The sequence below is a fragment of the Petromyzon marinus genome, chromosome 36 (genome assembly GCF_048934315.1).
Source record: "Petromyzon marinus isolate PM22_M1 ecotype Great Lakes invasive population chromosome 36, UKy_Petmar_22M1.pri1.0, whole genome shotgun sequence".
NCBI classification, from domain to species: Eukaryota; Metazoa; Chordata; class Hyperoartia; order Petromyzontiformes; family Petromyzontidae; genus Petromyzon; species Petromyzon marinus.
Window position 1 is genome coordinate 8,830,882 of NC_133702.1, and position 27,600 is coordinate 8,858,481.

At 47.1% G+C, this 27,600-nt stretch overlaps 1 protein-coding gene across 6 annotated transcripts in view; it reads right to left on the reverse strand.

Moving 5' to 3' along the window:
* The window catches only part of LOC116949328 (neuronal cell adhesion molecule-like), a 113,952-nt gene that overhangs the window by 54,400 nt on the left and 31,952 nt on the right, over nt 1-27,600 (reverse strand). For 4 of the 6 annotated variants that reach the window (XM_076072089.1, XM_076072087.1, XM_032966491.2 and 1 more), the window contains exons 2-3: nt 2,687-3,114; nt 1,665-1,682 (exon numbers count right to left, since the gene is read on the reverse strand). In XM_076072089.1, coding sequence (XP_075928204.1) covers nt 1,665-1,682; nt 2,687-2,780 — 112 coding nt within the window. In that variant the 5' untranslated portion in view covers nt 2,781-3,114. The remainder of the gene's footprint in view (nt 1-1,664; nt 1,683-2,686; nt 3,115-27,600) is intronic. The other 2 variants (XM_076072086.1, XM_076072088.1) reach the window with 2 other exon arrangements.

The window sequence follows — 27,600 nt, forward strand, 5'->3', positions numbered from 1 at the left end:
CAATCAATTCCAAATTTTGCACACGTACTCAGATCCGGTGACAATGCGTGCCTGTATCAAAATCGGCATCAATTAATAAAGTAATTTGCTACTTTAAAGCAATTTGCATTCTGTATGGATGCCTTATTATTTTTATATATATTTGTGTAGGTAAAAAACGCCGCGGTCCCTGAACTCTCGAATCGCCTTCTCCGTGTGAACGCGTTACGGAAGTAATCAATTAATTCAAGTAAGCGTTGACGTGGGGGGAGCAGGGGCGGCATCATTGACGTACGTCTCATTAACAAAGCACCCCAACTGGTGTTGGACATCCAAACACACTCACCATGGCTACGTATCTGCAAGAACAAAACATATTTGTTGGAGTGTGCATTTCCCCTTTTAAAAACATCTTCATGAGAGGAAGCGTTGAATTAAATTACGCGTAACAGAGCACCCACTGATATCTACATTTGTGCACTTCATGTACATGACACGTGGTCGTTAACCGGTCCACACGATAACACAGCAGCTGGCTTTGGAACACACACAGAGACACTGCAGTACAGCAGGAATTTGCATGACTATGTAACTAAATCGACAAGCAGAGAGTGTGCAAGCAACTATCGAATAATGATTGCTATTGAAAGCACATCAACGGTAATCAACTTGCTATATGTGCAAGCATATAGTGCTTCAATGTCCTGTGCTTGAACGCCAATGGGTTTATTCTTTTTTTCCCCCAAAAGCCTTAAGATAATTGACGGCAACACATTGCATGAGAGATGCAGATTGGCTTTCCCTTTGCCACCCGTGCCGAATGCGCTGCGAGACATCATCACAGCATCCCGTTAACTAATCGGATTCATTAAGATGCAAAGCGCACGGGACACACTTGAAACACAAAAAAAACATTATGAGCACGACAAAAAATATTTAATTAATTACCAGCGATTAACCAAATTGCATAGGTGGGGTGGGGGTACGTGGTACTGGCTGATTAACTCACAGCTGAGGTTGGGAATTTTGATCAATAAGCACAGCTCACATTCAAACGCCGCATGACGTCGCGCAGCACACCGAGCCTGACGCAGAGGCTCTCTGGCTCAATGATTGCGAGGGGCGTGCGATTACGGCAAGCGGCCGTTCCCGGCGTCGCGTCGCGTGAAAAATCACGGGCGACGGGCAGCGTTGCAGTTTGCCGTAATCTGCCGCGAAGGTCTAACCGAGGCTCCCGTCTTCTTGCACGGGAACGGGGGGAGGTGGGGGGGATGGAGGCAAAAAAAAATCACGCCCGACTTTGCGCTTCGCAAACGTCTGCCTGTCGAATGTGGAAGAGGCTCTGAGCAAGGTGGGACGTAATGGGGCCTCGTTTAGCGTAATGGTGCGCCGTACAGCACATGACTCAGGATGGCGCGCGGTAAATTGAGAGAGATGCTCGGATGTCCGCGGATAATGGCCATGCAATTACACGTGTGTGAGTTACAATAAAATAAAAAAAATGAGGGGGGAAAAAAAACGTGCATGGAGATCACCCTTCGATGAGGCTTTTTTTAATGGGCAACTTGATGGCAGGGAAATGGAATTTTCTTCGCGGTTACTATGGGCGGAGTGATGTGTGAAATCTAGAATGCATATCACTCGAATGCTTTTGTACAGATGGCAAGTGCAACGGGGTCACTTACCATTCTCCAGAAGTGTGGCTTAACATGTTAAGAAAGCGTGAGTCAAGAACAATGTACTGTTAGTATGCAAGTTTGGAAAATAAGTGTTAAAATCATAAGCCATTGTTAAACATTACCATTCTGCAGTCAGAGGCTTATGTGCGCCTCTTCCAGACATAGCGAAAGATAGCTACGTTGAAGTTACTCAGATGCACTCTGAACATATCGGTTTAAAGTGTGCGACATACCACACACAATTAAAAAAAAACACGTTTCACAGAGATGCCACCGTGGAACACAATTACAGTGACCGCTCGCTCTAGATCGCACTCTTTTGTTTTGCAAGATTGCCATAAAACAAATGGTGACAGATAATCCATTGGCATTGTAATTTTTTTTTATTATTAAATTCACAAAGCATTATATAGAGGTATGCTTAGAGATGGGCCGCTGCTCAAAAAGGTCCCAGCAAATACAAATTAAACAAATACAAGATAAACCCACTTATCAACGTGAACTGACAATTTAAACCAATTTTTTTGTTGCTGCATGCTTTGAAGGGCCACTGCCCGAAACGTCGCCTTATTATATATTTACCTTATTAAGGGCACACACACACACATTATTTGCTTGACGAATGCATTTGAAGAAAAATAATTTTGCTCCGTTTGTTACTTGTGCCTGTGCACCATATTACCGACGCAGCAGCAAGAGCGAAATCAACCGAATAATTTGTTAAAATCGAGAGGGCTGTGCTCCTTAGCGCCACCGCAATGGGGTTAGCACCAGGGCAACGCGCTCAGCCTGGCACCGAAATCGGCTTCCAGCGCCGGTGCGCTGTAAGCGTCGCCACTGGGGAGACAAAGGCGGCCGAGCGTGGCTGCTGGCCCACCTCCCACCCCCTGCCTCGCGTGCCACAGCGCCAGCCTTCGCAGGTGCTGCTCGCTAACAGCACTCGCCCCCAACAGTCTGCTGCAGGCTACACACGTGGGGGGCGGAGGGGGGGGGGATCTTGCATTTGTGTGCGCGCGTGCGCCACTCACGGTCTATGGGGATGTCGATGGAGTCTGACGTCACCCAGAGGGTCGCGAGGAGGGCCGCCCCCGCCAGCAACGTGCGGCGTCGCCATGGCAACATGGCCCCGTCGGCTGGTGTTGCAGACACGGAGGCTCGAGTGCTCGCGGGCGGCAAGGGGAAGAGTCCCTCTCCTCCTTCTCCTCCTCCGCTGTCGTCTCTCTCTCTCTCGTTCGCTCGCTCCTTCTCTCTCTCTCCCGTCTCTCTCTCCTTCTCTCGCTCGCTCGCTGTCACCGCTGCTCCTTTTCTTCACGCGACGGCAATAACAACAACAACAAAGGCGCGGTCGCGGCACTCCGGAGTCGGTCTCGCCGGGTGGTCCCACCGACCCGCACCACTGTCCCCGTTCACTGCGGGTGATGTCGATGGACCACCGCTGCCGCTGCTGCCGCTGCCGCTGTAAAGAAGGGAGTGGTGGTGGTGGGGGGGGGAGGTGGAAATCCGATGGAGTTAAAAAAAAAAACAAATGGAAATAAAATACAATAAAAGCCTGCCGCCATCAATAATGCATGATCAAAAAAAATGGAGCCAGTTTCTTCCTCCCGGAATTGCATCGATCGCGCGGACGCGCGCCAATTGTCTCGCGGGCGACGCGACGCATCGATGCAAAACGGCAAACAAGACAATAATACTCTTTGCGACAAGGCGATATTTTACACACAAAAAAAAAATTTCAGCTGTGCGCCGCGGCCCTTGCGAACGTGAAGCTACGGCGCGTCTGCAGGCGAAAAAAAACCGGAGCGCTAAAGACTGCGCGAGCTCACCTCGTGGGGGACAGCAGATTGCACTGAGGCTGTCGCCACCGGGGCCCCTAGGCGAACCGTGGGGGGTGGGCGGTGGTGGTGGTGGTAAGGAGACGTAGTGGGGGGTGGGTGGTGGTGGTGGGAGGAAGGAGACGTAGTGGGGGGCGGGTGGGTGGTGGTGGGGGGAAGGAGACGTAGTGGGGGGTGGGGGGTGGTGGTGGGGGGAAGGAGATGTAGTGTGGGGAGGTGGTGGGGGGAAGGATACGAGTGGGGGGTGGTGGTGGTGGTGGGGGGAAGGAGACGGGTGGGTGGTGGTGGGGGGAAGGAGACGTAGTGGGTGGTGGTGGGGGGAAGGAGACGAGTGGGGGGTGGGTGGTGGTGGGGGGAAGGAGACGAGTGGGGGGTGGGTGGTGGTGGTGGGGGGAAGGAGACGAGTGGGGGGTCGGTGGTGGTGGGGGGAAGGAGACGTAGTGGGGGGTGTGGGGAGGTGCGCGATTCTGCCCGTGCTGAAAGCAAGCATCGCAAAATTGCAAATGCGTTCCATTCCCATAGCACTGCGTTCATGGAATGACATTGTTTATCAAGCAATCTCAGCAGCCTGGGAGAAACGACAGAGATAATCGACAGCTGACCCCTTAAGTCAAACAAACAAACAAAAAATACATTTTTAAATCCGCATGAAGGTCCATTATTAATTGCCCAAGATAAAACCGGGCGTGACTTCAATTAAGGCCGAGACAAACGATTATTATTCTGACTCGTCGTCTTTTTTTTGACTGGGTATTTTAGTTGCATTATAAAATAACATGGAATGCCTCTGCGAGGACGGTCCACCGTAGGTAGAGATTGTGCGATGAAATCCGCTGGCGTTGCAGGTGCAAGCCGGATTATAATACCATCGCAGGATCATGACAGACGGCTGCTGCTTGGGAACGATCTCATCCAGCTGTGAATTAACCACGGCTGGCAATGATGCCGATGATGCTATAATAACAATTGAATCTGACGCCGCGAGTTGGGATTCCTGGCCACAGCTAAAATCAGTGACGAATGAGATCTGATCCGTTCCCTCAGCTCCTCCTTCGCCCAAACCCGTCCTGACGTGGTGAAGTATGGTGGAACAACCCCCTTAAGCAAAGGGCACGAAGGACAGCTTTCATCCCACAGTGGATTGGAGAAGGGCTGTGCATTATTACTGCCATGCATGTGACAGGCACGCGGAGGAACACCTTCCATCGTTATTTTGTTGCAAGGCAAGCCAGCCTACGGCATGCTGACTCAGATGCGAGGCCCAGCACTGCAGCTCGAAGATGCAGGAGGCATCCCTTAATCACTTGCCAGTGACGCACGCAAGGATGCTACAATGTCAATTACCAAAGGCAGGAACGATCGGAGGAAAAAAGCAGGCGCGCTAAACTACCAAACCGGTCAACAGAATCACCGTGACTTTCATCGATCCACTGCTGGATGAGAGCCTCCCCACGCTGTGCCCATTCCTGGGGGTTATTTTTTTTAACCGTATTTCACCTTGCCGGCCCATGGGCGCTGATGAAGGTGGAGGAACATGCACGTGGGGAGGGCGTGGAAGTAGAATACAACAAAGGATATGGCTGCAGAGCCTTCTCTGCTGCCCACCATGTAACCGCACAACCTGTACCTGTTCTGCATGGCCGTCACCGGTCAGAGCACCAACCAGGCTGAAACCTGCTTAACTTCAGAGATCTCGCGAGATTGGCCGTGTTCTATGGAATTTTGGTCGTAGGCGTCCCATTTCACCGAACGTCCGTGCCATTTGCTGCACAGCCATGGAGTCATAAAACAAATCATCCCAAGACTGTTCCTTCTCATCGTAATGGCTTCCAAACTGTCTCGAATAATAGAAATAACAAAGCAGCCAAGATAAACCCAAGAGAGATTCATTATGCACGACGCTCGCCAATTTCCCAATGCGCCTGCACAACGACGGCAGTCATCCGTTTATCGACGCAGAGACAATTCCACGGCTTAAAACGCAATCTACCGCGCCACGAAAACGGCGCGTTCGAGGCTACAAGCGAGCCCCGGTCTGCCGAATCCGCGCGCGCACGCACGCACGCCACAGCCAGCCAAGGCGAACAAGTGCGGCATCTTGAAATGAAGCCCATGCATCTGCAGAAATTACCGTCAGACCGCCGCCCGTGGCATTGGCTCACGGGCGCTCTCTCCGACAGCGAGCGAACGCCTGCCCGCCCGCTGAGGCGGGAGGAGGCGCCCCCCCCCCCCCGCTCGCTACGCCGAAACTCGGCTCACTCCTCCCTCCGCAATTAGGGGCTTCTGGCATTCGGCCAGATGACGGCACCTCGTTTGATTAAATGTGCCACTTGCAAATTAGGATAACAACGAGGGTCACCCCCTCCCGCCCCCTTACACCACTCCCCCCCCCCAACAGAGTAAGTTTTTTTAATTAACATTACAAAGGCAATATTTATGAAGTGATGTCGATGACCGCTGCAGAGGTTGATTTACTTTGATTTAAGCGACGGTCCACGCAATGAGCTTCGTCGTCATTAATGAAATTAATTTGGCAAATGAAAGGCCCGCGATGAATTTTTGCTGCAGCAGGCTTCGTGCAAAATTTGACAATTTTACGTTTCGCAGTTACATGTGGGATCCTTGCGTGGACGTATAACATTTCAAATTAGCAAGTTGTTCACGTCTACAGAGAACTGAACTCTTGTAAAAGCGTACGGATGTGATCTTCATGTTCACCACCACCATGGTTGTGAAGACAAGGCAGGGGATAGTATTAATTTTGTCAATTCCACATATCCTAACACTGTTTAAATGAAAACGGTGCAGAATATAAACTTGTCCGCTTCAGTCCAGCAGGCCCATCGTGGGACTATATGTTACTGAGTGTTTGATGAACGTGAAAATGAGTCTTGGATTCACAAACATTTCACATATGTTACAATAGAGCCATTGCGTAATTGATTGTCTGGAAAAATATTGACAGATATCTTTCCCATGTGCTTTTGAGTCGTACTGCGCGCTATTTGGCAACGATGTCCGACGTTTTGCTGTGTGCTGGGAGCTTCTTTAAGAACTAATTCAGCATGTAGACTGTAGAGTGAAATGTCAAACGTCATGCCGAAGAGCAGAGTACAACTCTAAAACACATCGGTAAGTTTTCCAGCAATACCGCAAAAAAACCTACGCAGCAGTATCGTCGGACGTGTCCCTTGGTTTACTAAAATATGGACCATTACATTGAATAAGCCAGCTTAAATTTTGATTTAAAGCTTTCGTGACTGCAGGAATTCATATTCTTGGTTCTTTCGGTAAAGTCACGTAGAAGGGAAACAATAAAATAATTCAAAAATAATAAAAATATAAAATACAATTATTTTATTGTTTCCCTTCTACGTGACTTTACCGAAAGAACCAAGAATAAGGCAGCTAAACTTTACACAGTTTCGCATCAAAAACAGAGATGTGATATCTGTATTAACTTCATGATTACCATACACGCCTTAGGGCGCGATGGTCAGATCAAATGTGTCTGTTAAACAACCTACGTTATGCATTCGGTATTGTCAAACTTACATTTATTTTTTTTAACTCAGCAATTGTGCCCGCCAAACAGAAATCTCCATCAGAGCTCATGCATAATTAAAGACATGCTATGCGTTTGTAAGGTTAAAGATTTTTGGCGTTTCCGCATATGTTGGCCTAGATTTTAAGCCAGTTAGTGCGGCCAGCCTCGTATTAATTTTTAAAGCGCCACTGGTGTTTAGCATCTGGGTAGGGGCCTGAGCTTGGTGCCTTTATTATTAATGACCCCTCTCCACTGCTGGGCGCAGCACTCATGGGCGGGTACCCACAAAGTGCCACCGCCTCCGTGAGCTGCAGCGCACCCAGACATCTTTTGTATTGAGTGGCTTTGCACCCATCATAGCAGCTGTCCAAGGGACGCTGCTACCTACATCCGTCAGTCGCACTCCGCTTCACCGTGGTATTGCGGCGACTATCTATCCAATTTGCTGAAAAGCAACGAAATGAAATAAATAAATCAGTAATCTCCAGACCACCTTATTTCTAATCAAAAAATGTTAAGATGCCCAATGAGGATGGCTACCAGATGGAGATTGCGACTGTATCTCTGAATGGTTTTTCACAACGAAAATAAAACACTGTGCACATTTGCTCCCTGACCTCATCTAAACCGAGCCGAGTGAGCTGCAAGCTCAGTTTTACAAATGCCGCTACTACAGCCGAGTGAACGCGGGGGAATGGAGATCTATCCAGCAGCAAATGAATAATTTGGCGGGACCCCGGGGTCCCGCAAAAATCAGGTCAATAATTATTATTTTTTAGTCCGCCCACTCGTGATCCCGACAGCAACGCGCCGCCCGCCCAGACTCGCGCCAACAAGCGCTAGCAGGCGGCGATCAACACGATGGGTGCCACCCCACCGGCCAAACGAAAGCCCCGGGGGGCGTCCGCCGCAGTCGCGCGCGGCGACGACGCCCTCCGGTCAGCCGTCGATCCTCAGCTTCTTTGCCAAGGCGAGCCCGCCGCCCCGGCAGTGAATTTAATGTGTTGATGTAATTTTCAACTTTTTACGAAACTGAGTGCCCCAAGTAGCTCTCGACGAGGCCAATCGATTGACCACTAGTTTTGTCGTCGGTAAGACAAGACTCGTGTCGCTACGCGGTTTTTCCCACCCCGGGGCAGTGATGGGACCCCGGGGTCCCGCCAATTGCTGCATATCCACAACACTGCTATCAGCTTGAGAGAGTGCATGGAACAAAGCATATGACAACTTTCTGACGACTGCATAACATTTTACTTTTCGAAATGCCATGCTCTCCAGGAACAGTGTAACAAAACTACGACTAAACGCCATGTGTCATCGTGAACCTTAGCGCAAGAAAAGGCCCTCGTCAAACAAGTCACAGCTTTATGCGCGTGTTTCTTGAAGTGAAACTGGAACAGATACTTCCACATGCGAACTGTGGATCTTAGTCACAAGGATGGAAATAAATGAATGTTAAAAAATATATAACAAGCCCGACAAAACCTGGCCATTAATCGAGCCTCGCTTTCGTTCGGGGATTCAACAGTACGAAATAGGTGTGCGGACGGGAACACGGAAGCGTACACGCGTCTTGTTGAACACATTGTGTGACCGTGCCGACACCCACACGTTGCATGCGTTCAAATATACAGGATGAGCCTGATCGCAATGGAACAACGAAGAACGTAAAAAGGTGTCTTTGTTTGAAGACAACTCTTTTTTTTCACGATTCGCAAATGTTGCCTGCAACTATGTGATACGTCTCGTATGCGTCGGTTTTAGGGGTTTTGTGGTTGAAAATGAATAAATGAGATACGTTCGTGGATGAATAGACAAGTGGATGGATGGATAGACGGATGCATTGACACATGGGAATCAACACTTTGTTGACATAATTAGAAGCTACCATATTTTCCCCCGCTAGCAAATATCTTTCCTTGGACTGATCTGCACGATACTATACATTTATCTTCCAATTTATACAATGTTGCTTTCAATTCTGCTACAATTGTTTTTATTCCAAAATAAGCCAGCATTTTAATTAAACTATCTCCGGGGGAGCCTTCAGAACTGTCCCACCACCACGGCGACATTCATAGCCATCATCTGTTCCCTGCAATGGATGGACGATGCATGGCGTGCAATCCCCACTCTCTGTCTTGGCATCAAACAAAAATGAACTGTTGCCCACTGTCTGGTATTCAGTAAATATCTATTGCTCTGTGACTCGCAGATGGCGGTGAGGCAGCGGTCAACGAGATTTTGACCAGCAAAACATGTTGCCCGTTCTGCTCTCAAGGTCAGTTCATGCACTGTCAAATAAACAGTGGCATTTTGGAAAAGGTGGAGTTTTGTCCCACTATTGGTTCTTGAGTTATAACCAGAATAATGGACGAACAATAATACATATTTGAGCAAGTAAATAGGAGTAAAGTATTCGACCAGACAGCGGTAAAACACGAAAAATTGTAGAAAATCTGAATATAGCAACTTGAATGAGTATGTGTGCATACATTTCCACAAAAATGGGAGGCGTATTTGTGGCCAGACCATTTCAACTCAACATTCATTTAAATATATTGATAAATAACCAAAATCAGCGACAAGAGCCTGACAAAATACCCTCGCGGGCAGCATTCTGTATTCACTGCTAAATGAAACCGATACTGAGAAATATGAGTCACACACGTTCACTTGACCCAAGGTCAAATATGCACTGCACAGCAGATTTCCATTTAAAAGCCCGATTCTTAAGCCTAGACAGATATAATATTACGAAAATGTCAACTATAAATTAGCTGTCGGTCATATCCGAAATTTGTTTAAATACTTTGAAATTTATTACAGGACTTACAAGTGTTTAAATATCATGTCTGACACAAGACAGACCCCCCAAAAAATGTAACAGCTCATAGCATGAATAAAATAATTAAGGATCTCCAATGGCAGTGGTGGACAGGCAACAGCTACATTACAGCGCTCTCTTTCTGTTACAAATCGCTAACGCTGATTTCGCTAACGCTGATTTGTAACAGAAAGAGAGCGCTGTGGTGGGGAAGTTAAATGCACCGCACCGTTAACCCGGTGAGTTCAATTCATGGCCATGGCAAAACGGTCCTAGACCCACGCTCTACACCAACTAACACTGACCAGCATGGTGAGGTATGGTCAAACAACTCCTATGGCCGACTTTGAGTGTGGAGGCCTTTAATCGGTATATATTTCCTGGTTGAAACTACGAAGCTCTGCTTTAAAATGTAGCGTCAATGGAAACATGTGGCGAGTGACCTTTGAGTTGTTTCTCAGATTAATGTTATTATAATTGTTTACGTTCATAACTCTTATAAAAACAATGTTTCTAATTATAATGCATTTATTTCTTTAAATCAAAATGTCCTTGAAAGAACTCTACCCTAACCCCCCCCCCCGACACCCCACCCGCCAACCATAGAAAAAACTATTTTTAAACATAAATTATGTTTATCATATTATGAAGCACAATCGGAATCCTTATTTAGACACACGCCTAATTGACCCCCCCCACTCCTCCCCCAAAACAATGTTTTTTCCTTTGCACATTAATTTCTGTTTTAAATAAATCAAACTAACAAAAAGAAATCATACTAACAAAAAACGAAGTTTCAGAGAATTAAATTGGGGTCACAAGACATCTGGACTACCCTGTACATACAATATCTAAATATACCGCCTACACACACACACATATACATTTACATCGGCTGACGGACGGACGAGCGAGAAGTTCGGCCTCGAATATTGACCGACGCCTTCGTGCCCGAGCCACCGCGGCCGCGATCGGCCCGGTGGGGGCAGAACGCGGGCCCAACCCCGGGAAACGACGTGGGGGACAGCGAGTTTGTGTGCCCCCCCCCAACCACCCCCCACACCCCTCCCCCACCACCCCCCCCCCCGCCCAACAATTAATTGCAACCCTCCGAGCACTCCCTGGTACCCGCCACCAACCTATTGTCAAGTGGCGCCTTCGGGGATTTGAAGCCATCAGCAGCAGCAGCAGCCGCCCAGAATTGGCCAGGTGCCCATCGTCAACCAGCGATGCCATCAACAACAGCAACAGCGACCGTCACCACGGCGCTTGTGCCAGCCTGTGTGCACTTTAAGGCCACGTGAAGTGTCGAACGCCCGCTGGCAGGAGGTCACGGGACAGACCCAGGTGCCGTGGGTTGGTCTGACTGAGATGACTGGCAGACGCACCCACACACAACCACCACGACCGAAGTGTACACGTGGGACAAATCCTAGACATGGACCTCGCCCTGCCACCTGTACCTGGACACGCCTCCAGGTGCTAAGCCACGTTTGGCGATGTGCCATATGCGAGTGAACAGCATGTCCGAGCTAGAATGCTCTGGGAGGTCGCTCTTTCTCTGCTTGTGCTGGTGCTGTTTCAACTGTTTGGAATTCTGTTCCCCTAACCATCTGCACTGCGGAGACCCTTCATCTGCTCAAGTTCCAGGACGACGACTTTCCTATAATCTTCTGCCTGTGACTCTCTCCCTCTCTCTGAATATATCAAGCGTGCTTCTACTGCGAAGTTGTTTGTATTCCCTCTCCAGCCTGTAAGATGACACGCCTCATCTCCTGCTCTAAATCACCTCTTCTTCAAAGTGTCCCCAATTGGTATTCTTTACCCCTGGCTGTACAGCGTCTTTCGATGCAATTGCATTCAGTTGATTCGTAAATCCAAGTTGTATTGATTTATATTGGTAATTTAGAAGAAGCTCATAAAATCACACCGTATACAAGTAGAGTTCTGATACAAGTAACACATCCTTACATTAGACTTGTGAGGGGCGAGGCGAAGGGGAACTTCTAATACAAGCACACTACTTCAGATATAAGCACACATGGAATTTCTCCAAAGAGGTGCTCATATATCAAACTTCTACTGTATTGAAAAGCATCGCCCAATGCCAACTGAAAACTTATTTGACCATAGCAAACGTTGGCATGGTATTATCTCATACTTGCAGGAAGAAAAATAACATAATAACGTTTAAAGTTGTGTTCATTTTTGTCTTTGAAAACTGTGTACTTGCATGCAGGGCCACCTGCCGTGCTAGCCTAGGGGGGTGGGGGGGGGGAAGTATGTCCCAACATTCGCAGTGGTGTGTGAGCGCTACGTTTTGAATCCATATTTTTAATAACCGGAGCCGTCTGAGATCCACCTCTCACCGCTCTCAACAGCAGCACCACTGCCTGTCGCCTCCAACACGGAATTAAATGCAGCTACCGCCGCAGCAGCAGCAGCAGCGGCGGCAGCAGCAGATAAGGCCTGCGGAATGCACCAAAAGCAAGATACATGGATTCAATAGGGTCGCCCCATATCGAGTGACAAGTTCGCAGATTATTAAAACAAGGGGGATACGTACAAGGAAAGCATCGCCTCATTCAGCGGTGCACTATCAGTTACAGACGTAGGATATATGGCCAATTTTGGAGGCCCCCTTCGGGGGAGATGACTGCAATGTTGTGCCTTCCACTGACCGACTGCAATTCCCTCCACCTACCCGGGTGTCCCCTCCCCCCACCCCTTATGAATCCATTGCTGCTCACTCCCTCTGATAGAATGCTGCCGATATAACAGAAGCACGTGACACGAGCTGTGTGTGGTGCACACGCAAATCGTGTCACGTGCTGTTATAACAGCAGCACGTGACACCACACACAGCTCACACACTCTGCTCCAAGTGGCCTCATCCGATCGCATTCCCCATGCACTCTTCGCTCAGGCAACATCTCAAGCACCCACTGGTGATAACCTTCCCAACTAAATCGCTCGTTGATGCCTGCACTTTCAATGCTTTATGACAACTTCACCCGCGATTGCTTTTGACACATGCCCACGTTTGTCTGCTTGTTTCCATACGAGTGCTCTGGTTCGCCCGATATCTGTTCAATATGTAATGTTTATGTAGCTCAGTTTTGCAAGCTGTGCCTCCGTCAGTCTGGAAGTAATCTGCATGAGCTGAGAATACGCGAGGTAGTTTAACGCCTGTATTGAGCTTCAACGTTGATTTATATTCGCAATATTTTCCCATTCTCCGTGTGATCGTGTTTGTTCTGATTGCCGTGCTTTGTTGCTGCCCGTTCGTTCGTTTGTGCTTCTGTCACTTCGGTAAGTCAGGTGGCTCTCGCGAGACTCATCTTGGTCTCGAGAAGCCCACGGTGCCCCGCTTACGTTGGGCGAATTCTAATCTAGTGAATGTTTATATCGAGAGAGAGAGCCTTCACTCTTCGGCCCGTGACATAGCTCACAACACGGTGACGGAATAGAATGATGCAGTTGACAGGGCAGTGCGAGGATTGACGAATGAGTGGCAGGGGTAGTGGGATACTTGGGATCACGAAATGGTAAGGGAGGGACGGGAAGGAGTGGAGGGGCCGAGAGGAGGGAAGAGAATAGGCAACAAAGAAGTGGCGAGACCTTAAGAGAGGATTGGAAGGTGATTAAGGAGGGGGACTGATTAATGCACAGAGACAGAAGACAATATTACATAAGCTCACTGCAATGCATGGCAGAATGTCTCGTTTTTTTTCTATAAATGTGGGATGTGGTATGATCCGATTCCTTTCTTTGACAGAGCTATGCAGGCGTGGTATTGTGGCCACCACGCTCGACTCGTAGCACTAATGTTGACAGATTCGATTCAATCTCCTGGCATGGCAGTGAAATAACGACCGCTTTTCTTAAATCGAACCCCCCCCCCCAACTCTCCCTTCACCTCTGTTCACCCCATAGTATAAATGGGCTCACCACAACTAGTGAATCGGCTGGTTGCGTGTTGTGGGGTAAAGTGTGGGAACTTCCACCTCTTCTGAGGTCAAAAACAACCTCTAGAAGAGCTATCTAGAGTTTCCCGCGAATGGAGGCTCCCGTGCTAGCATAAGCGTGAGCAAACAATTGCAGGGCTGCACCTTTATCTAACCTATGCCCATGTCATCGCCCAATCCTTACAAATGAAGGGCCATGAATGTGCCGGGTCTCTTGGGATCTAGGTGGCGGGGCTGAATGGGAGACCACTTGGGAATGCCAGGCATCGTAGGCTTGCACTGCGAGGTGGCCAGGAAATTGGAGGACAGCGAGGGATTCTTGAATGAAATATTTGCGGAAATGTGAGCATTGTTATCCCCTCGTATGTGTGGGTTTTATGTGGGTGCTCTGGTTTCCTGAAACATACCAAACAGCCGTCACCTCCGATTCGCACTGTTGGCTACGTACGGTGTGAAAGAAGTTCAACATGCGTTGATGGAATTGACGAAACATCTCGATGGAAGACCCTCATGTGAGATGCAACAAATATTTCCTGGATAAATGAAGGGCACATCAACCTGAGAATGTACGTTATCAACACTCCTAGAATGTGGCCTGCGCTCTCTTAATAAAACGAGATTTCAGCTTTCTCGAACTATACTATGGCTCAAAAATATATTCTAAAGTTGTAACATTATTAAAATAAATTGAACACGTAGGCTTTCAATTCAATTATGAAACATTTTTTTAAAAATTCACGAGTATAAGTTTTAATACAAAATCTGTCCTTCTAATCAGTTCATAATTAATTGCGTTTACAGATATAGATTTATTTGGAATATATTATTTCGGCAGTCATTAACTCTTCATTGGCAGTGTGCGCTTAAATCCATCGGAGAACTGTGCAATTGTATTCTTTGCAGAAGTAATTGAACGCCTGGCAGAATCGTTTACTGAACACATTATCTGAAATTATGCGCGTAGCGATACAATTATTCGCGGACTCGAAATTAATTCTTAAGCTCACCACACTTGAGTAAAACCACGTGTGTAACAATCGACGTGATTTTGTTCATGAATTTTGTTGCACTTAATGGGTTTCACGGGACCACTCCAACCACTAGGCGCCGCCCGATTCAGCACAATCGTGAAACTGACCTGGAATTGGGATTGGGAGCCGTTGACGAGATCAAATAATTGGGCCGATGCTGTCTCACGTATAGGTGCTGGGTGAGAATTCTAGCAGCAGAAATAATACAGATGATCTGGAATTTCGGAGGCGATGGATATTTTAGAGATGCCTTTGAAGAGAGAGTTTCAATCAATCGAGTCGGAATGTGATAACGGCACGGGTGAGTGTCTCAGCGGCAGCTGTGAGTAAGTAAATACGGCATGAATCACTCCGCGAGAGTGGAAATCATGCCCCACATAATGACCATACAAGAGCCGCTGTTATTTCCACGCTTTATCACGGTAAATGATAATTAATCATTGTTGCTGATGGGTGTAATTAAGGATTGAAGTTCAAGCCAACCTCATCCCACCACGCAGCCCACACAGGGACAAGTGACCCATGTGTTCATAACATTTATTAGCAGAGTCATCTCCGCAGTGGCTGTGACCGCCTCACTCCGCTACAGGAGTCACGCCCCACTGACCAGACCACAACCACGCCCGACTCCCGGGGTCGAGCACACAAAGACAAAAGTCCCCCGCATTGCCTTTACACACCATCGGGTGAAAGTGGGGCTTGCAAGCAGCCTAGCAAATGGGGCGGTGTCGCCAGCCAGAATCATGCATGGCTGCATTCGTCTCTCCGGTGCTGATGTTTATACACCGAATCAGACGCACGTTTTCATGGAGGTTTTTTTGTTTATCATGGTTACTCAGTACAGCCCTAAAGACCCAAAACGCCAAATGGTTAGTAGTAACGAATAGCACCGTTGAGCGTTTAATAGATAAGAGTTGATGCGCATCGTGAAATTAGCGTGATTGTTATTCGAGCTTGGGAAAAGCGAAGATGAGAGGGAATTCTAAACTCGAGCAGTGCAAGGAAAGAAATAGATAAGTGCGTGTGACCTGCAGTGTGGTGAGTGGGTGGTTGAGTGAGTGGGCATGTGGAGTGAGTGGGCATGAGGAATGAGTGATCAAACGAGTGAATTAGTATGTTTTTGTGACCTGCAGTGTGGTGAACACAGACTGAATGAGACAAAACAATCTGGTAGACCGAGTTCTCAACACGGATAGAGGATTCAAAGAATAGTTCACAGGAATGGTAACCATGTTAGTAGCGATATATAAGAGTGATGAGGTGCTACACCGCCAGTGAGCGAGTGACTAGTCCATGAGTATTTACACACTGCACCAGGTACTAATTTAAGGCTGAGCCGACATAGAGGACGTCCACGACTGGTTCAAATATTCGCCACCGTTATTGGCCCGTGAGCGAGAATTAAACTCGGGTCTCTCATCATGCAGTGCGCTAACCACTACACTGCCTCTCCAAAAAAGATCCCCTGTATAGCCTTAACAGACTGTAGGGGCAAGTGCTGTTAGCGAGCATATATGAAGGCCGGAACGGTACACGAGGGGGTAGGTGGCCAGCATCACGCCCGACCGCCTTTGTCTCCCCAGTGGCGATGTTTTTACACACCGCACCAGGTACTAATTTGAGACTGAGTCGACCTAGGGGAGGCCCAGGGCCGGTTCAGATAATCGTCACTGGTGTTGGCCGTGAGTGGGAATCGAACCCGGGTCGCCAGGTTCATAGCGCAGCGGGCTAACCACTACACTGCCTCTCCCCACCATGTATTACACACATACCAGGACACAAGTAAAACAATTTTACCCACTTGAAATTTCCCAAGCTATTATCCAAAACATTTTTGGGCCATACGGTGTGTGTGTTGTCAGCACACGATCCCAAGTCAAATACCGTTGGTTTCCATAATAGAGGTTTTTGGGTTAGATCTTGTAAATATAAATGCGTCGTTAAACCCACCACCACCCGACACAGACAATTAGTAAGGTTTGTCACGTAAACAAAACATGTCAATTCGTTACGAGTACAGCACACCGGTGTGTTGGAGAGTAAACCCACTCGAATTGTAAATGTTGTGGGTTTACTCTCCAACACACCGGTGTGCTGTACTCATAACACATTGGCATGTTTTTTTTTCACGTGACAAACCTTACTAATTAGCTGTGTCGGGCGGTGGCAGGCTTAACGACACATTGACATTTAGGCGATCTAACCCAAAACCCTCTATTATGGGTGATATTGGCCGCGAAGGCCTTCGCCTATGTGCTAAACTGACCGTTGGTCTCCATCAGAACCCGTGAAATGTTGTATGCATGTCCGACGTCGTAGACTGATGGATGAGGAGCAGGCTAAAGTAAACACCACAAACACCACCTCCTCCTCCTCAACGCGAGTCATTTGCATAACATAATTGCCCCACACACAGAGAGCTTAAAGAAAGGGGTCACTCAAGGCCACTCCGATTCACTTTTCATTAATTAACTCATTCATTTTCTTACGTGAGAAAATAGTGATGCAGAATCAAAAGCATCCAGGCAAGATTGGGGAATGCGTTATCTTACCGGTTTGCGTGTAGATTACCATGAAACAGAAGACATCAGTCATTCGTATTTTAAAATGGGTAAGTCCAACACAGGCCGTAAAACAACTTACACAACGTACATGTAATGCCAATAGTGAATGTTTAAAGATAAATAGCCTAACTTATGCAACAACCCACGTGGTTATATGTACCGCCAAGCCCAAGGGTTGTTCAATATTCAAAACGAAAAAATGTCAATTAATATGTAAAAAAAATGTGTACGTAAATTACTCCTTCTAGACGTGTAGACCTCACAACAGACGTTGTTGTGCATTGATTTTTGTTTAATTCATAAGTTTACAGCAATTCAGTGGAGCTGTTTAGAATATTTTTTTAAATATCCCTCTTACGCTATTCCAGCAGTTATACAGAACTTGGCAATAAGCAATCAAAGCAGTAGCCCATGACCAAATTAATAGCCCACGGACATGCCCGATTAGAAGACAGAAAATCTAAACAGCGGCAGAGCATCGATCGTGCTTGGATGGGTGACCACCTTGCCCAATAGACAGGTGCTCTGGGCGTCATGAAGGGTTTGAGGGCAGGACTGCAACATCAACATCCGTTTCGAACACCCGCCCCCCACCATTTTCAACCTCCACTATAGCCAGCGTGGTGAAGTATGGCCAAATACCCCCTCGTTAGTCCACTTGGCACGGTGGGGGGTGGGGGGTGGCACACGGGCATGTGCAAAAAAAAGAAAATGGAGCGAGACATTAAGGTCGTCCTCTGATTCGCTTCACGTTTGCTCGTTCACTAAATACAATGGGGCTTTGTGTGTGTGTGCACTCCTTCCCAGAGCCGTATTACTTAACACCACGGCCGAGCGCAACGTTCAACCGCGGACGTCCGATGTGCGCGGAGGTACGAGCTACGTTCCGAACGAAATGGGCTCAGGGTCGCGGAGGGCCCACCTGCGCCAAGGCGGTGAGTCTAATGGGACTCACTCTTTGGTTCTTTCGGTAAAGTCACGTAGAAAATAAAATAAAATAATAATAATAGAATACGACGTTTCGGTTGCAACACAAGCAACCATCATCAGGTAAGAATGAATGATAAAACATGTTTGTCTTGGTGTGTGTCTCGCTGTGTGTCTTTGTGTGGGTCTCTCTCTGCATGTGTGTCTTCCCGATGCTGTTCCCCTGTCTGTGTTTCATTCTTACCTGATGATGGTTGCTTGTGTTGCAACCGAAACGTCCTATTCTATTATTATTTGATTTTTATTTTCTACGTGACTTTTACCGAAAGAACCAAAGAGCAATTCGTGCAGTCACGAAAGCTCCGAATCTGGTCATGGGACTCGTCCCGCAGCGCATTTTCGCACGAGTGCACAAATGAACGAACGCTGCTGATTTGTCACACTCCGATCGGCGCGGTCATGACAAACAGGGGGGGAAAGACGCCGCCCGCCTGCACGCCTCGCCGACACCGCGCGTTCCATTGTTACGCGATGGAAACGCGTAACAGCGGTAATAATAATAATCATAAAGATCGTGCAGTACACGATCCCCGTAGCGCGGTGCTGTTCGTGACGGCGTAATGTATCGCAGACGAGAAGTCCGCGCCGTCGCAAGGCGACGTTGCCGTGTGGCTTCGCCCCAATGCATTTGTGTGTGTGTGTATGTACGTACGTTGAGTTCCTTTCGCACCGTACGTAGCCGACCGTGCTAATCGGAGGTGCGGGGGAAGGACAACAAACTAAACACAAAAAGCAGTTCTAAACGAATGAGATTTCAAAGTGCATAGCTCCAGTGGCACCTAATATCATCGGAATGAAGAGCGTTCCAGACGGCCCCAGAAGCGTACCTGAAAGTGCACGATGCAGTGACCGTCTTTGTTCGATGATTTAGTCGGAGGCCGCTCCGAGGATGACCGGATATCACGTGATGTTCTATGCTCCTTGACGAGATCAGCAAGATATTGTGGTTCATTTGTGGCAAGCACTTTGTGTGTAATGAGTGCGACCTCAAAATGTATTTGGCAACACCAAGCCGGCTGGAATGTCTGATAGTATACGTATCTAATGTACTGTGTCGTATAAATATGTAAATATGTAAAGTGCTGGTTTGTATTTAAAAAAAAAAGTGGAGAAATATACAATGCAACGGAGGTAGATACAGTGAGAGAAAAAAAAGTATTTGATCCCCTGCTGATTTTGTACGTTTGCCCACTTATAAAGAAATTATCGGTCTATAATTTTAATGGTAGGTTTATTTGAACAGTGAGAGACAGAATAACAACACAAAAATCCAGAAAAACGCATGTCAAAAATGTTATAAATTGATTTGCATTTTAATGAGGGAAATAAGTATTTGACCCCCTCTCAATCAGAAAGATTTCTGGCTCTCAAGTGTCTTTAATACAGGTAACGAGCTGGGATTAGGAACGCCCTCTTAAAGGGAGTGCTCCTAATCTCAGCGTGTTACCTGTATAAAAGACACCTGTCCACAGAAGCAATCAATCAATCAGATTCCAAACTCTCCACCATGGCCAAGACCAAAGAGCTCTCCAAGAATGTCAGGGACAAGATTGTAGACCTACACAAGGCTGGAATGGGCTACAAGACCATTGCCAAGCAGCTTGGTGAGAAGGTGACAACAGTTGGTGCGATTATTCGCAAATGGAAGAAACACAAAAGAACTGTCAATCTCCCTCGGCCTGGGGCTCCATGCAAGATCTCGCCTCATGGAGTTGCAATGATCATGAGAACGGTGAGGAATCAGCCCAGAACTACACGGGAGGATCTTGTCAATGATCTCAAGGCAGCTGGGACCATAGTCACCAAGAAAACAATTGGTAACACACTACGCCGTGAAGGACTGAAATCATGCAGCACCCGCAAGGTCCCCCTGCTCAAGAAAGCACATACACATGCCCGTCTGAAGTTTGCCAATGAACATCTGAATGATTCAGAGGACAACTGGGTGAAAGTGTTGTGGTCAGATGAGACCAAAATGGAGCTCTTTGGCATCAACTCAACTCGCCGTGTTTGGAGGAGGAGGAATGCTGCCTATGACCCCAAGAACACCATCCCCACCGTCAAACATGGAGGTGGAAACATTATGCTTTGGGGGTGTTTTTCTGCTAAGGGGACAGGACAACTTCACCGCATCAAAGGGACGATGGACGGGGCCATGTACCATCAAATCTTGGGTGAGAACCTCCTTCCCTCAGCCAGGGCATTGAAAATGGGTCGTGGATGGGTATTCCAGCATGACAATGACCCAAAACACACGGCCAAGGCAATAAAGGAGTGGCTCAAGAAGAAGCACATTAAGGTCCTGGAGTGGCCTAGCCAGTCTCCAGACCTTAATCCCATAGAAAATCTGTGGAGGGAGCTGAAGGATCGAGTTGCCAAACGTCATTCTCGAAACCTTAATGACTTGGAAAATATCTGCAAAGAGGAGTGGGACAAAATTTCTCCTGAGATGTGTGCAAACCTGGTGGCCAACTACAATAAACGTCTGACCTCTGTGATTGCTAACAAGGGTTTTGCCACCAAGTACTAAGCCATGTTTTGCAGAGGGGTCAAATACTTATTTCCCTCATTAAAATGCAAATCAATTTATAACATATTTGACATGCGTTTTTCCGGATTTTTGGTTGTTATTCTGTCTCTCACTGTTCAAATAAACCTACCATGAAAATTATAGACTGATCATTTCTTCGTCAGTGGGCAAACGTACAAAATCAGCAGGGCATCAAATACTTTTTTTCCCTCACTGTATGGGTCAAAGCCCCCAAGGAAGTTTATTGTGTGAAGAAGTAATAAATCACAAGAGCCTTGGTTTTAAAAATAAATTTGTATTCGTATGCCCAGCTTGGTGGCACTTCCCACCCACTGCATTTTAAAAGGAGCCAGACGATGAATATTTGCATGAGCATTAAAAGTTACCAATCATTTTAATTACCTACAATAAGTCCACAAACAACGCTTCTCCGGCAAAAAATGATTATGTGTTCGCATTAGTACACAAATAATAAAAAGCATTTGTAAGACAAAAACAATTGCTCGACTGTGCCTCCCTTTAATCAGAATGCATTTTGCTCTCACTCATCATTGAAAATAAAAAAAACCCGCAGAGAAGCAGAAGGTTGGGATCATCGCCGTACTTGTTGCTAAATCTCTGCAGCCGCTACAAATGTCCTAATCTCGAGCAAGGGAAGCGTCGTGTTGCACTGGCGAGATTTGTGTCGGCTCGTGCCACATTGGGCGGGCGGTGACATGGCCCAGCAGCAGTGCATTTGCCGCTTGTGGCAGATATCCGTGGTTCGGTATGACGGTGGCCGCCCTGGTAAACACAGCGAGTGTGTTAACACTGCGAGTGTGTTACCACTGCTAGCGCGTCAACACTGCTAGTGTGTTAACGCTGATAGTGTGTTAACACCGGAAGTGTGTTGGTGTTTTAACCATGAAAAGGCATTGCTGGGTACTTCACACAGTGGATGTTAAAGATTCCGTGACACTATTTGAAAAGAGTAGGCTTGTGTACCAGCTCCATGAGCCAAAGTTGAAAGGAAAAAAAAATCCGCATTCATTTGGGATGGCACGCAGCAACATTGTCCCCTACTGGCAGACTATACTTGTCAGTTGTAGCCCTGCTCTATGATAATTCACTACGTGACACAATTTTTGTTTCCGGGTACTAAGTGTTGTTTTTTAATTGCTTATGCCTAAAAAGTATAGAAAATGGCTATTATTATTCCCCACAAACTTTGCTTTTGTGATCAGGACTTTATGTGAACGAAAGACACACATGCACACCACGTGTTCTCATTGAAAATAGGTAAATTTCAAAATATCACTGTCCTGGGCACAAAAGCAAAGTTTGTGGGGAATAATAGCCATTTTCTGTACTTTTGAGGCATAAGCAATAAGGAAATAACACTTACTACCCAGGAACAATTTTTTTTTGCGTTACACAGTGTCATGGCGTGAATTTCAAACGAAATGTTCTAAATTGTTCTTCAATTATTCTCTGCCAGACGACTTATATTGCAGAATTTAGCAAATATTCACTCGTGAAACGGGGCAGCTCAGCTTTTTCTTGGTCGAGTTAGCTCCCTGCCACTAAACAGTGTAACCACTCTTTGTTAACAAGTCATTCTGGGTCATTATATTCAGGTACAATAAATGCTTAATGCGCCAACAGCAATATAACACCAACATGTTAGATAACAGCGGAATGACATTCACTTACTTGGTTTCCAATTCATTTTTTTGTGCTCGATGAAATTGAATAACACTTTCAACAAAAATAAAAAAAATTCAAATTGTACGCGGCCTTTATACTTTTTAAACGTCAAACAAATTGCATGTCGGGTACAGTGAGTGAAATATGTCAAGATAAGCTACACGTGAAGGATTCTATATGATGACTGACAGTGGCAATCAGGAGGCTGCTGTAAAAGCGACGCGTTAATCCCAGCACGACAACAACAGCAGTGGCGGCTGTCCCGGTGAACACGTTCCATGTTTGAAAACTGCAAGTTGCTCAAGACAAACCGATAAACATGTGATATTGGTTTTTTTTTTATTCTGAACAAATAACGTCCCCTACTTAATAATGACATCCCGCTAACGGGATGGAAGTTGTCACAGCGGTGTAATGGTTGGGACGTTCAATCCAAAGTTCGCCGGTTCGATCTCCGGGCACGGCAGTTGACACAGTGGTCCAAGCCTCTTAAACACCCCCCCCCCACCACCACCACCCCACTTCTGTCCATCCAGCAGTGTAAATGGGTTCGACCACAGTTAGTGGATCGGCAGGCTGCGTGTGGTGGAGTTAATTGTGGGGGTTGAGGCTTTCTCGACATCCCTCTTCGCGGAGACACCTTCCACCAGCAGAGGCACGAGCGAGGAATTGCAAACTCATCTCCATATATTTAAAAAGCAAAGTTGTGAATGTGTGTGTCTGTTCAAAATGTTTAGCGTACTTCCCGACATGCAACAAACTTGAAATTTGCCATGTGGGTACTTTCCAGACTGTACACCATGCAACAATTCTAAAAATACACTTTTGGTTTTTTTTAGGGGGGGGGGGGAGCTCAATAACGCATGTATTTTTTGCACGGTAAGTGAGCTGTGACGTCAAATCTGTCACGTGACCCTCGCGTGTGGAAGCGTAACACATTGTAGTGTAGCGGTTAGCGCGCCGCGCTACGAATCCGGCGATCCGAGTTCGATTCCCGCTCACGGCCACCACCGGTGACGATTATTTCAGCCTCAAAGGAGTAACTGTTGTGGTATGAACATCGCCACTGGGGAGACAAAGGCGGCCGGGTGTGGTGAATCCAAGTCCCGGGCGAAGCCGGGTAGTACAGCTAGCAATAAATAAAATGTGAATGTTCAGAAGACAAAGCTGTGCTTCCACGGTTGCTCACACAGTGCACGTGCGATAATTTGCATGTAGTTATTAGAAATTAATTTTCCGGGATTACGCACTTAACACTGTCACTTGGGTCATCCAGAAATAACTGAATGCCGCACTGCATCACGCTGCGCAAGATACTTCCATTCCTCCCAATGTGTGGCGGTATTTTCTGAAGCAGCAAATTGTGATTTCCACATCACACGGGAATACTAATGATAATACATCACCGGCCAAAATAAGCGGCGTAAGACACACCATGGAAGGAGCACCTCAAAAGCAATCGGAACATAATTGCCCATTGCACAATATGATTTGTGCACCTTTACAAAAGGTGCCATGGTTAGGTCACACACAACATCAAGATGGAAAGATGGAACGATTTCGGGGAGGGGGTGGGGGGCATCTGAGTGGGGGTGAGAGGGGGGGTCAAATGGAGCTAGCTGGTGGCTGGCTGCCCAGCGCTCCAATTGCCAAAAAGGGGAGTTATGTAATGAAACAGAATTTACATTTTTTTTTGTAATTACACCGTTCCAAGATGACACGAGTGCGGGGAAATAGTTGCAGTCCAGAAAACCAAACAGACAAAAAATTTTGTTTGGGTTATGAGACCTCCTTCGCCTTTTGGCGTCTTCTGGTCCAACACCAGTGAAGACTAGGCTCTAAGAAAAGCCGTCTCGGGTGTGGACCAATCAAATTCAAGGACAGTGCATATCATTATCAGAGTTGTCTGTTTTGTTTGCATTTTGACTGCTTGTGTTGTGGTTATTGCAAATATGATGCCTTGAATAAAGGTGTCAGTTTTTTGTGCCAGTTAAAAGGGTAAAACCTATTACTATAATTTGTTTGGGTTAAGCTTTTTCACTATTGTCAAATCACCGTTACGGACCACGGTTGCGCCAAAAGCCCAAAATGTCAAGCGGCCAGCAACAAACGGCACCGTCTAAGAAGAGTCTACGCTTCATGAAGTAAGCAAGGTTGCTTTAAGAGCTTGGCGGGGAAAGTGACAATGGAAGGAACGAATTCCGAAGGAAAGCGGTGGGAGAAGAGAGGTTGAATGAGAAGTGGCGTGACCTGGATGCAGGATGGATGAGACAAACCAGTCCGGTAGACTTGAGCCCCTCAACACGGGCGGACGAATCAAGGTGTGCATTTTCTGCGAACTGTAATCCATTGCAAGCGAAAATAAAAGAGTTATGAGGTGGTGAGCGACCTTCGGTGAGCGATTGACTGTAACCCATCATCGGTATATCGAATTATAAGAAGTGCGGCGAGGTAAGAATTGGATGCTCCATCCTAGGTTTGACAAGAGTACCTCACGTTTTGACCAAATGTGTGCTTTGTATGGTCGTAATTTACCGAGAAGTCCAGCTCCGAGGTTAATTCATGAGCCGGAAAATCCAAAACCCTGCCAGAATTCTAGAGAGCGAAAGAGTGTGGTATAGAGTGGCCTACTGCTGCAGGAAACTGCAAAAACCATAGTGCAATGCACCCAATGCATTTCCTACATCAGTATGGCTCTGTGTCTCGCGAAGCTGAATACAAAACAACCTATCTGCCAAACAATGTATTACACCCACCGGCTGCAAGAAATAATCTCTTAACAAACATCATCCCAGAAGAAATCTTTTCCACCTTTATAAACTTGTCCTTCCATGGCGACGGCGCAACGGTGGTGCGGGGAAGTAGAGAGCGTGACTTGGCGTGCAATCCGATTCTCCCGTGTTGGCACAGCGGCGCGACTGGGTAAATACGTTGCTACGCTCGTCCAGAGCACAGGGACAAGAATTTCGACAGGACCTCTGCCACCTTTGAAAGGGGGGGCTCAAGCAAAGTTACCATCCCGGAGCAATGTGGCTTCAAGCACACTCATTAACTTTTCCGTGTGTTTATTGTTTGCATCAATGATGAGTGATGTGTGTGCCAATGTGTGCCAATGTGTGTGTGGTGGGCGCGGTAGTGTAGGAGTTTGCTCGCTGCACTACTGAACCCGGGCTTCCGGGTTCGATTCCCGCTCACGGTCAACACCAGAGACGATTATCTGAACCGGTCCTGGGCCTCCCCTAGGTCAACTCAACCTCAAATGAGTACCTGGTGAAGTGTGTAAACATCGCCACTGTGGATACAAGGGGGAGCCGGGCGTGGTGCTGGCCACCCACCCCGTTGTGTGCCTTCATAGCTGCTCGCTAACAGCACTTTCCCCAACAGCCTGTTAAGACTACACGGGGGATATTTGTCTTTGATTGACAAAGCACTTGCAGCATGTCAAAGGGGGTGAATGTTGCCAGTAGTAAACGCCAGAGGACGGACTGGCGGATCCATAGGTCACCGGTTCAATTTGATCCCCTAGTGCGACAGTTGAAGCAACGGTGCAAGATTCTTGAATCGCCACCCCTACCCAGAGCCACCTCTCTCCACCCAGTTGTATAAATGTGTTCATCACCACAGTTAGTCGATCGGCAGGCCGTGTATGTATTATGTTGAACTTCCTTTGCACCGTACGTAGCCAACCGTACAAATCGGAGGTGTGAGGTCGAGTAAATTGTGGGTACTCCGACCGCTTCCAAGATGTCTGGCAATTGTGGAAGAGTAGGCCAAATACCCTCTACAGGGGCTCTCGAGCTCCCTTCCAGTGGAGGCCCTTTTGCCAGCAGTGGCATGAGCAAGTTATTGCAGGGGCTCCACCTTCACCTTTTATATATTTTTTTAAAATCCTTAATCAATATAAAATATAGGAAGAGGCAGAGAAAATAATCGCCTTTGGAAATCAAACAGAAAACATCTACACTTTAATTATTTTTTTATATGATTTCTGTACATGACCCTACGCATGAGCATACAAGTTAGCTCCTGTGGGTGTGTTCCAGTAACACGGCATTCCTTTTGAAATTACTTGGCCAATTGTATTCTGTGGCTTTAGAATTTAAAAAAAAAATCTGGCAAGGATGCTGCCCCAGCGCCTTTTGATATCTGTGCTGTTTGATGTGCAACAGAGGAATCGTGTTTCAGGGAGCGACCGCGAATACGACCAAGGCCATTGACAAACAAAAACTAAAAAATACATGAAGTGTCGCCTCGTCAGCACATCATAGCCACCTCCCGAGTTTTACGATGATTCTGTTTTGAAAAAATGCTAATTGTTTTTTCGTAGCCATTGCGCATGAGCGCAAATCCTAACTAATTGATTACGCGGACTTCCTCCCAGAACATTTTCCCGTAAACACAATTAAACACGAGAGGAAGGCATCCAATTATGAAGCGTCATTTCGCGTGTGTGGCTGTTACACACTGGCAATCAATTGCACAAGCGTTACAAAAAATAGACAAAACTTATTTCTCAAAACATGAAATGCCTTCAGTTGTTGCAAATTGGCACTTGTGTAATTTTCCACCCTGGCGTGCAATAAATTAAGGGTTTACCATTTATGTTGAAAACTTTTACGACAAAATGCGAAGGGGGAAAAAAAAGGCAATTATGGATCTGGACAGAACCGGTGGGGCATAAAATGAGGGCCTTCTCAAAAGCCAGGACTGGGTGAGCACGAAGAAAGGACTTAACCGCTCTAGGCGACCATTTAGCCAGCCCTTAACATGCCTCAAATCTGCTCCCGGCAGGCCTGGGGGAGAATGCACCTTCATCCGACTAGAATCTTCTCCTGCTGCTGCTGCTGTTCTTGCTGCTCTGTTACCGGTGGCGTTAATTGGCTGCCCGACGAGATGGCGCCGCCGGTGCGACGTGTCGTGCGGCGAGCGGTATCGGCGCTCATTACCGTGCGCGCCCTGAACCCTGCCTG